Source organism: Falco punctatus, assembly GCF_963210335.1.
Source record: "Falco punctatus genome assembly, chromosome: 6".
In the NCBI taxonomy this organism is placed as follows: Eukaryota; Metazoa; Chordata; class Aves; order Falconiformes; family Falconidae; genus Falco; species Falco punctatus.
Genome location: NC_137585.1, coordinates 23,092,308 through 23,104,595, shown reverse-complemented (window position 1 = coordinate 23,104,595; position 12,288 = coordinate 23,092,308). Strand labels below are relative to the sequence as shown.

Below are 12,288 nucleotides of genomic sequence, written 5' to 3'. Positions count from 1 at the left end.
GAGGGAAGACACAGTCAATATGAGTGATCAGCAGACTTCGTTTATTGTCCCTTACAGTCACCTTTTATGCCTTCTTATAATTAGCTCATACATATTACAAAAGTTAAGCTCATTATTGGTTAGTTGCCTAAATACCAAGCCTGCCCCTAGTTTCTCTTCTGTAGTTATCTGTTCCCACCTGCAACATTCTTTTCCCACCGAAATCTTCCTGTTATTGTGTAACAAAAACAGCCAAAGACAGTGTATTTTGCTTTACTTCAGATAAGCTGAGAGTGATGTGCATTTTTGTCCAGCCAGCTGGACTATGTCTATGAGACCTTTTTCAGCTACCCAGTTATCCACACCATTTAGCTTCTGCTATTCAGGCGGGCAGTCAAATTTGGTAGTAGCAAACACAATTACTGATTGAGCATTAAATGCTACCAAATTGAAACTATATATTATAAATAGTATGCCTGAGAACATTCCTGAATCTTCCCTGGGCCTGTATTGACACCAGGCAAACATTGTTCTACATCCAGACATTTTCCTTGTGTATTCTAGAGACAAACTGGGTAATAGGTGTCTTGACCACCATAAATAAATCTCTTACCTTTGTATTGGCGCATGCTTTCCCCTTCTTATAGTCCTTATGGCTGCCTCTTTTATCCAATTTGGCCCATAAGGCTTTGGCTTTCCAGTAATTGAGCTTGGACTTGAGTTTGTGATAGAAAGAACGGTAGTCCTTAGGCTTTAGCTCTAGGTAGTCACAGAGTTCTTGGAAAGCCTTAAGAGTTCCCTTACAGGTTGAAGCCTGGACGAATCTGTCGAAGAGAACATGAGCCTGGTTCACCTTCTCATTCTTACTTTCCTCCATCCTTCACGCTTTGCAGCTGCCCTTGGGGGCAGCTGTTCTCTTCCAGTCTGCCAGACTTCCTGATGTTGCTCTGCTGAGCCACTTTCACCTCTGGCTTACAAGCATTATTAACCTATAAAATAAAAAGAAGAAAAAGTAACTGAGCTTGCTCTTTTTTTTTTTCTTTCCAGAATTTTGTCTAAGCCTATTGAACTGAGAGCCCAGATTCTCAGTAAATAATAAGGCATCAGTCCTATCTAAGTCAACTGATCAATATCCTGAGTGTTCCCACCCAAGCTGATTGAAGCTGAGCCTCCCAAAGCTCACTGAGCCTCACCGCAGACTGGGACATCTCGCCTCTGTTAAATCACAAAATACTTTAACCTGAGCCAGTGCCTAGGAAGTTTTATCAAAACTCATTTCACGTGAACAGCAGAGAAGTTAAAGTAAACTGGCAGATATTACATGATGTTTGGAAGTAGGCAGCATTTTAAAACAAAGGATACAGACTTACTAATGTAGCAGTCACTGTGATAACCAGATCACTGTGGTTAACACCACAGCAATAGTTACATGCTTGTCTTAAAATACTACTACCACAAAGAACTTCAGGAGCTGGTATTCCACCAGTAAAGTAAGTTTTGGTTCCTTCATTCTAAAAGGACATGGGTCTTTGCTCATGATAATAGAGAAGAAAGAGGATGGCATAGCACAAGCCGATACCTCTGTCAGAGTCCTTGCACACACTGCTTTTGTACAGTGACATAACCATCCAGTGATGGCTACTGCAATCCTACAAAGTTAAACCCGCTAATAGCAATCAAATGCTTAAGCGCAGATGTCAAGACTGAAAAAAAATCAATGTCTGCCTGTGTTGTATCGAGCAGTATAAGCATTTGCCTTCCTAAAGTATTCTGTGTATGCCTGTAGGTAAGCAAGCAGTGCAAGAGTGACATGTGGCTGACGCACGACCCTCATGAGATTCTCCTAGTAGTTCCTCTATTCTGTGAGTTTTCAACTTCTTTTGACATTCAGGTCCCTACAAAATTTTAGGTGGCAACTGGGGTCCTCAGCAGATTAAATACACTAACAGGACGTCTGCTACTCTTAGTTGCTTTTCTGGGATCCCTCAGAAGCAGCCTGCAAACCTACAGAATGAATTGTTCAGACCATAAATAGCAGATTTTGTTTAAAGAAAAGGTATTTTCTCTCCCTCTCCTTTTTATGTATAATAAATCTCTTTCTTCCTTTTATACATAAAACTAAGTACATGCACATAATAGACTACTCTCTAAGAAAGAAAGCTTCTGTTTGTCTTCAGATAGTAGAGCAGCATGGGAATGTATGTGGGAACTATGGAAGTGAAAGCATTTCTGAGGTGCTTTTTGTCCTTTGTTTTTTTGCAAAGGGTATTCAGGTAAAAACGGAAGTATGTGAACTTGGATAAAACCTTCTAGATTCTCACCAGCTCTTTTCCTGCTTCCAGCAGACAGGAAGCCAAGTCAAACATTACAGCTCATGTCTCTTCCCCTGCTGTATGACAGCTCTGCAGCAGTTTATTTGGGCACTCCTGCATTTCACCGTAACATGCTATTTATTGCTTACATTTAGAAATAGCAAAGGAGACCTGGAAATCTTCACACACAGCCACAAACTCTTTGTTATTGAAAATAAAAATAGAATTTCCTACAGAAGCAACAGTACAACAATGGGTTATACCGGAGAATGTGATTATGACTTTATTAGGACCACCGCCTTAGAGGACTCAGTACACATGAAGTTGTTTTTCTAACTGACTGGTAGTGATGCCATGTCCGTTATCATTACTGCTCACTAAGCAGGATGGAACTAACTGCTTTCCTTATTAAGCTTAACTTTCCTGTTGTGCAGCTGGAAACACCCTGAGGTGCAAGCCTGGAGCTTAACAACTGCACTACTGCAGAGGTCAAAGGTACTGTGCTTTAAGCTTGTATCTCCTCCTCTGCTCTCAAGAAGAATGTGATAAAAGAGCTCCAACATCACCTCTTACACTGAAGCAGTAATTTCAGTGCATCTGTGTAATACAGACACAATAAAATAGCTACAGTCATATGCCTCATCAATCAACACATAGTTGCAAGTTGAATACTATTTTGTGTTATGTTTCCCCCAGCTTTTCACCCTGCTCCACCACCCAAGCACTCACTTTACACCAGCGCCTCAGGTGACTGACACTTCCTCAGAAAAAGCAATTTAGATCATATAACTTCTACTAAGTGGAGTGGCAATTTTAAGTCTGCTAGTCCACAGTCCATTGCTGATATATCCAGGTGTAAGGACAACATGGGTTTTGTTCCCCACCCTTCCTTCTATCGTAGTTTTTCAACAAAGGAGTGAAGCGTCATTGGTTCTGCACTGCTCAGAGAGATCCCAAAGTTAAAATCCAAACTACTTTCATTCTAGGAACTTACTGCTTTGTGTTCAAGGTTTGCGAAGCCAGGAGACAAACCAAGCAGGTCATTTTATGCAGCACAAACCAAGTGACCCATTGTAGAGCAGTTCTGCCGACATCCCATTTCATGCAGGCTGTGAAATCAGTTATGCCCACAGGTCAAATACTGAGGCTTCCGTCACCTCGATAAGTCACTCCCCAGAGCTCTGCATTCTTGATGCAAACCGAAAGTCCTTGGAACCCATGAGGAACACATCAGAGAACATGGAAATTACACGAGGAAAGCAAAGGCAGGCAAGAATTATTTGCCAGGTTTCCAGAGTATTTGCATGCCTTGTCGGCTATTCTGCAAGTCTGCAGTATCCTGTATGTTTTGTCTCGAGGCAGCTGATTGCTGACTCAGAAGCTCTGTAAATTCCTTGGCTGGAGTGTTCGAGAGAAAGACAAAGGCCGTGAAAAAACGCATGCAAGAAGAGTGTTTGTGTTGCTATTTACAATAATAGCATGAGGTTGTCACTGACTCATGACTGCAAGTATGCTCAGGATCTCCAGCATTTGCCCCGACAAAAGAAACCTATGAAACACAGAGACACTGGCAATGAGTAATTCCAGGTGGAGGTTCCTTCCCACAGTCACCACAGATGCAGGAATATGAATATTTGACCAAATGCATATGTGAAAGTCCAGTGCTCTACTTCTGGCAAATGCAAAAGAGAGGAAGAGACTTTGCAGATTATATATATATAATGGATTTCGTCATACAAATTCAAGCTCCTGCAGAAAGTGTTGCAAATGCAGGGCTCCTAGATTCCAGGCAAATAAATCCCCATTATAGGAGTCATCCCCACTATGTTTCCCATCCTTATTTTGTTGAAAGTTCTCACTCAACTAATGACTTGAGCCTGGAAAAGTAAGATATTATGGGAATGCATTTTCCACTCGAAAAAAATGGAGAAGGATGCTGGAAATTACTGAGTTAATTCCATCTAAATTTGCAGCTCGTTCTGCCTAGCTTAAAACAGCATTTTGAGTGAATAAAACATTTGCCAAAGTAACTGCCTGTCTCCACTTCAGCATGCTGAGTCTCTCTGAGCACAATGTAAATGCTTTCTTACATTTTAATTATTTCACAGCCAGGCAAACACCACAGATGCACCCTCGACAGACAAATCTCTTGAGAAGTCAGAGATCAACAAACTGCAGTAGTATCATGAGGAATCTGAAAGCAAGCTTGTCCATCAATCATAAAACTCCTGATAGCTCCAACAGCCCCATTTCCACTGATTTCATCCTTTCCTTAAGAGTTCTAGTTCCCCAGCAACATTCCCCCTATGTCCTTGTCTCCCTTTCATGGCCCCTCCGCTTCTGCCTAAGCGAGACTCAGTCACACGGTCTGGAAACTCTGAGATTCCTGCCGTACCTAGGCAGCCAGTACACACTTGTAACTTGGCTAACAAAAGCCTAAGCACAGATTATTGTTAAGCTTATGCTGCAGACAGTGGGGACACCTATTTTTGTCTCTCTCCTCCACCCAGCCTCCAGTTTTCTTGTAAGAAACCAATTACCGTTGGGACTTTTATTCTCCATCAAATCTGGATGAAATTGTTCAAAAGTTACTAAGGATGAACTGAAAAGCAGATGGACAAACAGCTCAATCTCATAAGCCTCCCTTCTTCAGTAAACCACACTAAAAAAAGTCTTTATTCCAACAAACGAAAAAGCTCTGTTTTCATTTCCAGGATTTGATTTATTTTACTTTTAGCTAAAACTAAACAATGGACTTTGCTACAATACGTTCACGACTTTCTAAGTGATCACAGGTATCAAAAAGTACAGCTATTGGGCAGTGGTAAGACTGAAACAGGTGGCAAAAAAGAGGACAATTTTAACAAGAAAAGCTAAAGCAATTATTTTAGCTCTGTATTATACAAAGAATGGGAAAACAGGAGGACAAAGGCGTGGTTGCCATTGTTTGCAGCTTCCCTTTTATACCAGATGGAATAAAGGAATGTCAGCACTGTCCACAGTATGTTTTAAGATGGTATTTAGGTCTGCTCCCATTCATGAAATTCAACACTGAAGCAAATACGCTGCAAAAAAGATGTTTGTGTTTTAATACACTTATTAATCCTGATTTGTGGGGCTTCTGCCCACCATATGGGAGTGAGTCTTTTTGGTCTCCACCTCTTCCCTGTCTACCCTCTCTCCCAAGCTAGGACCAAAGTGGGAGAATGAGAGACCAAATACGAACTTGGCTGCAAATACAAGAACTCATTCTTAAAGAGAAGATCAAAGCACATACACAAACAGTTCATAGAAGTCTCACGTCAAGAAAAACTCAGTCCAGTAACAATTTGAAAAGAAATGCAAATTATATCCAAGAACATGGAAACACAAATACAGAAGCTGTTACAGATAATATGTTGGTTCCAAATTTCTGTCAAGGTACTGAAGAAAAATGTTTAGTTGTTTATTACTAACCATTACTCAAGTGCCACAACATGAGTACTGAAAACATTACATCTATAAAATAAAACCTTTTATCTATATGAATTCAACAGACACTATTCTGTGGCACTGTCATACGTAACACTGATCACAGAAGAGTCCCTGCACTGAATGAACACCAACATAAATAAAAGAGACCAAGAAACACATTATTTTTTCTTTGGAATAAAAATTATACCAAGGAAGAAGTAGCTGCCCCCTTAAATAAGAGAACAGCAGGCCACCTGGATAGCTGTCATATTGCAAGACAAGCTTCAAGAACTACTGGCTTAAATACCTGACAGCCATATATTAGGCAGATCCCTCATGGTACAAGCCTTCGCATTGGGTGACCAGCAACCAATTCAGTGATCCCTTCCCACCTAGCAACAACTCACCAGCTGTGTATTTGGGAAGCTGGGGTCATTCTTTACATCTTGGAACTGTCACCATACTATAAACAACCACACAGTACTCTACATGCACAGCAAAAACACCCCTGTATTTCTCAAAGAAGTAAAGATGCTTTTATTCCAATGGTAAAAAGTACTGCATCTCACTAGAATCAAAACTCTCATAACAAACTTCTTGGAGCATGGCCATTAACGCAAAAAGTCAAACGAGCAACACTTCCCTTTATAGGCCTCCCAAAACCCAATGCCATACAACAGCAAAAGCTCCATTTGTTATCTGGGTGGTAAAATCCATGCATCTCCCACAAATCCTTCCAAGAAAACACAAGTCATCCAACCACAAATGTTGGCTGTTTCCATGGAATCTGGCTGTTTCAATACAGGGAGCCATTAGTTTACAAGCTTTCCCCATAAAGACCATAGCCCACGCCTGTAGGCAGTCAGAACATGGGTATTTTTCTCATGAGCAACATATATCCCACTTCTAAAGGTAAGCGTACAATCACTTCACACTAGGTGGAGGTGACCTCACTGCCAGGCTGAAGCACATGGAGGCTTCTCATTCCACCACTTAACAGGGCAAGAAGGTTGAATGCCAACACTGTCTGAAGTGCTTTGAAGCTGCTCCTGATATTACATTTCAACATAGAAACACATCTTAAAAGTTAGTTCCCACCCAGTTTTACAAGCTGAACTTCCCCAAACACTATCCAATAACCTGAGGAAAGCTCACATGCAGAGGGGAAAAAAAAGAAAAAAGAAAAGGAAAAAAAAAAAAAGGCCTGTAAGAAATTACTGGAATGAGTGTTTGACAAAACTGTATTTCTGACTTCAAATGGGGATAAAACAAATCAGCTGCCTTAGCACAGTAAGACATACCAGCTTTTGACATCATACAGGACATGGATTGATTCATCTTTCTGAGCAACATGCTATGCCACAAGAAAAGGAGCTTTCAGAAAAGCTTTACTGAACCTAAGAGAACAAGAACATTGTTCTGACTCAATTAGAAATTTTGAGCAGAACAAAGACTGGAGGCTACAAACACACTCTAACAACCTCTGCAGCCCAGTGAGCCAAGTCCTCTGAGGCCCTCAGGTTCTGCCAGCACACTGATCACCCCAAGCCATTCCACGACACAGTGAGAAAACAAACAAGAGCCTATATTTATGTGTAAAAAAAAAATATAAAAATATCTCACAAAAGAAATTCTCTAATGAAACTCACATGAACACATTTTTTAAAATTTAGATTAGTGAAGGCTTCTATCTGTCAGAACCTGGTACCAAAACACAGACTGCAGCAATCACAAAAGTTAGTACAGGAAAGCAAATCAACAGGGACAAAGACACAGACACAACCGTATGATCTGCAAGTGACAAAAGGAAAAAAATTACCATTCTTCAAAGAACACAAAAAGGTTCATGAGATCTGAGAAGTGGTCTAGCATCTAAAGCAGTATGTGCACTATGTGCTTGCCTACTATTATATCCACTTATGTGCTACAGTTCTCCCTTATATTATGTAATTCTGCTTTACCCAGGTCAAAGATTACTAGTCACACAGAATCACACGATCCAAACTAGGCTGAGCTTACCAAAGCCACCTTCATTTGGGTCATCAAAAGAAACATCTCAGCACCTCAGAAGCAAACCCAAAGATTAGTCATTCACGCCAGCATTCATTCTAATCAAGGCAGATGGCTGCCTGGACTTTTAACTCACTGCTCAGTGGCTTGACAAATACCAGACTCTTACAAAACGAAGAACAAATATTCCAATTACAGACTTCAAAAATGTACATAGGAAAAAAAAGTTTTATTTGTGCTGCTTCCAACTCTCAGCTGTTATGGGTGTGGAAAAGAGGCAGGCACTTCCTTGAAGAAAGCAGTAGAGGAGAAGGGAGTTAGAAAACAGGATTAAAAGATTCATAATTCCACCCTCCACACACACTCAACCAGCTGTGGCATCACAAATGGAGTACGCTGCACAGAGCAGTTCAAACATATTATTTAATGGATGTATATCCTGTTTCTGTGGAGGAAGACTGAATATGGAGAACAGAGGGACTTAAAAATTTTTGATTTTTTTTTTCCTAATGCAGACCTTGCAAGACTCCTTTGGACGTCAAGAAACTAAAGTAAACAGGCATTTGAATAAAAGGAGAAATAAAGATTTCTCCAACCCACAACCCACTTCATTTAAAAGCTGTTGAATTTTAAAAACAAAACAAATCCCAAGCTTTATTCTAGGAAAAGTCACGCTACAACCTGTGGTGCAACCTCAGCCTTTGTAATTACCAGGCAAAATATACATGCAGAGATCAAAAAACACCAAAGAAATTGAACCTTAAACCCAGACCTCCAGAACTTCCACCTCCTTCCTTTTAATGAGAAAGATTCAACTAGGAACATTACCTCAAGGACTCACCTGCATACAAGGATGAGCACCTTACCCAGTACCTGCTACTACCTTCATTTGTCACTGTTAATGCATCTGGCACTCTATATCCCAGCTATCACTGCCCCCAACCCATGCATAGCCACCAGACCCAAGCTTCACCAGCAGGCCAAGCCCCTCAAGCTTTGCTGCTGCCGCCAAAGAAAATCCCGGTGTGTTTATAACTGCTGATAGGTGTGCCCTACTCATATAGCTCAAATCACTACACCTAGCTTTTCTCTCTTCTTAGAAGCTGTGCATGAAAATGTGAGCTGCGTACCCTCTCTAAATATCTAAAACCAGAAATGGCAACAACTAAGAACTCAATCTGTAGTACACGGAGCAGGCTGTTACTTGATACTCCACAGGCCACCACAGGCCTGTACTGTCCTCCCACATTAGTCACTAGATTAGACCATGAAGTACAATTCAACAATTTCATTTCATTTTGCAAAGAGAATTAGACACCTCAGCAAGAGCACTACTGACTGAAAAAAGCTTGAACAGGACATAAAGCTGGATCTGAAGGGAACCAGAAGGAGACTGGTTTTCATCGTGTTTTGAATTTTCTTTTTTTGGAATGACTGGCAGACACAGCATGGAGCTACACTTCATTTTCATAGTAAAACTTCTTTGTCTAGACTCTTAAAGCATGGGGCTTCTAGATAACAGAAAAGAAGCAGAACATGTTCAATGTACACAATGCTAAATCCCAATTCATTAGATCACAGGAAGAAAAAACCCCACACATACAATAACCCTATAACTTTTATTTCATAAATTAATAAATTAGATCATTTAATTGAGGTCTATTCCACAGGTCCCATAAACCTCTTCTATAACCTCTCCCAGGCTGAATTCCTGTAGACATGATTTAATTCTCAGAGGGGGGGGAAAAACCAAAAATATCTCCATCCTAGCCTTTCAAAGCACTCTCTTACTATATTTACATCTTGGAGTCCCTAATTTGACAGTATCTTAAATTTAGTTTAGTATTAACCCTTGATAAATCTACTCACGTAAATCTTTCCCCTTCTGAACAATACCCACCCTTTGCACTCTGATATCTTTGGCAACAATAATAATTTAAGAAAGCAAAGCAAAATCCAACCCTTAGCAACTGGAAAACTTCACTGTGAGACTGTCAAATGACAACTGATCAAACATAGCATCTTAATGAAAATTCATCTCTATTACACAATCCTGTGTGTCTAATACTTCCCATCATTCATTTTCCTCATAGGTACAAGGAAAGCTTTTACCTGGAGACAGGAATATATTGCAAGCAAATAACTTGTTTAACATTTTGGCTGAACTATGACAACAGGTAGAATACAGAAACTACATTTTCTCATGCTACAAAATGTAGCAAAACCTGGAAAGGTAATGCAGATGAGGAGGAAGTGTTATATATATATATATATATAGAGAGAGAGAGAGAGAGAGAGAGAGTGTATGGCAAAAACAAAACATGTAACATCGAACTTTCAACTCTGGACATAAATTAGTAGCATTTGCACATACTGTTACATAGCTTAAAAATAGTAACCAGTCAGTATGTTCCCCACTTGGCTGGACATTTGACTCTCAGTAAATGCTGAAACAGTTTCAACTGGCCAGATAGCAACTCCCCTCCAGCTGCCCACGGCAGAGAAGATGCCTCTCTCAGCAAACACCATGCCAAGCTCATTGCCTCAAGCAAATGAAAATCTGTTAGGAAACCGGTTACAGAGGAAAGAGGTGGAGGCGGGTTTGTGATTTACTCTCCTCTCCCTGAGGCTTTGGCAAGCAGTTTCTGAAATAAGATGGCAGTCATCACTTCCACAGGCAGACATTACCAGTCTGCTCAAATACAGCTGCACTGGTGGGGACATGAAAAGACTTGGTATGAATTAGTCAGAGATTTAATCCAATCAAAGTGTAAGGATGCCATTCAGCAGAATCTGTTCCTAGTAGTGAGCACACATAAAAGCTTCTCTCTTTGCCTTTCATCCTCAAGGACTTTTCTGTCTAGTCTTTTTAATTCCATCCTCCTTTAGATAAAGGGCATTCCTCTGCAAGGATATCTGGGGGTCTGAGGCAGATATCCTTAGCTGAACCTCCCAGCTTTCTGGCAGAGAAAGTTGCTTTATGAGAGAGCATGAGCACCCTCCTCACTTAGTGCAGGTCTGAGAGTCCCCACCAAGAGACACACAATCACCTTTTGTACAAGGCACCTACACACACCTCCTTCATTGGTAAAAGCTCTCAGTGGTCATGGAGAAGTACCTTACTGTGAAATAACTTCTATCCAGCATAGTTTCATAGCTCTGGCGCACTGCTTTGCCACTAAGCTACTTCCAGGCTGGAATGTGTCTCGCAGGGCATTCCAGGATTTCCACTGGCGGATGATTCAGTCTGCACCTTGGGTTCAAACTGAGCAACTTCCATAATCCCTTATTTCATAACACCATCCTCCATCTGGTATTTCAGCACTAGCCAGAATGGCACTTTTTCAAAATGCTTTTAACGCAGCCAGGAGAAGGGGCAAGAAAGACTAAAGCGAACTTGTGACTTTCTCAGTGGTAATACCAACAGGCTGCTGCTAGCTTACCTGAAGGCAGGTAGTAACTTCAGAATCAGACTGACAAGCTCTCTTTAGGAAAAATACTGAAGTTAAGAAATCCTTTCTTCAGCTTCACTCAACTGCTGCTTTCAGGCTCAGTCGGCCAGAATGGACTGGCAGCACAGCACAGCTCCGTTAACTGGGGACAGCCAACACAATGGTGGTAGAACCATAGCATGACAGTAGCCACTTTCCTGGAGATCTATACAGTGCTCCTGGGCAGCAGACGACAGCATTAACTGTATGCTCCTCTCCAGAGAGAACAACCTGGGGCCTTCAACCTCATCCTGGTTGCTCACTGGTACTAAATAATTCAGTATTCACATATTTACCATTTGTTTATGCTAACAGAAGCATATGCTGCTATTAAGGCTTGGTTTTCTCCAGTTTGAAGGCTGAGAAATACAAAGAATTTGTTCCTGATTACATTGGAAGGCACCACCAAAATCCATATGCCTACTCTCTTCACTCGCCTGTCCTTTGCCATACATACATCACAAGAATTATCACAAGTAACCTTTTCTCTGTGGACCAGAGAGATTTGGCTAATTGTAATGAAAAATTTCCTATTCCATGGGGTAGACTAGAACACTCTAACATTTGGATCTTCAAATACTTGGAGTGGCCAAAATGAAAAAGCAATGTTTGCTTTTAACCTTTCACTTCCATAACATCCCCAGGTTTCTATAGTAGAATAGAATATTTCAGTTGGAAAGGACCTACAATGATCATCTAGTCCAACTGCCTGACCAATTCAGGGCTGATGAGAAGTTAAAGCATGTTGTTAAGGACATTATCACTCTGAAAGCAGTATGGCTTAGCTCCCTTCCCTGGCTGACCCCACCAACTGGGCATGCACTGTCTACAGTAACTACTCAGTTATGTTCTGTAAGTATAGGGGATAAATGGGGAACAATCATTTGGAAGACCAAAAGGCAGACAGAAGGATCTGAGGCTGACAGAAACGGGCAATTTTCTGAGCTATATCATGCTATAGCAGTGGCAACTGAGATTAAGTAACACTTTTTGTCCAATCCCTGTTACGACCTCAGAAGTTTCTTCCTGAACACAGTTGGGTT

At 40.9% G+C, this 12,288-nt stretch overlaps 1 protein-coding gene across 1 annotated transcript in view; it reads right to left on the bottom strand.

Moving 5' to 3' along the window:
- MICAL3 (microtubule associated monooxygenase, calponin and LIM domain containing 3) overlaps nucleotides 1–12,288 on the bottom strand; it is a 186,173-nt gene that overhangs the window by 109,144 nt on the left and 64,741 nt on the right. Inside the window, exon 3 of the mRNA XM_080391492.1 lies at nucleotides 593–968. Within this exon, the coding sequence (XP_080247618.1) occupies nucleotides 593–856 (264 nt within the window). The 5' untranslated portion in view covers nucleotides 857–968. The remainder of the gene's footprint in view (nucleotides 1–592; nucleotides 969–12,288) is intronic.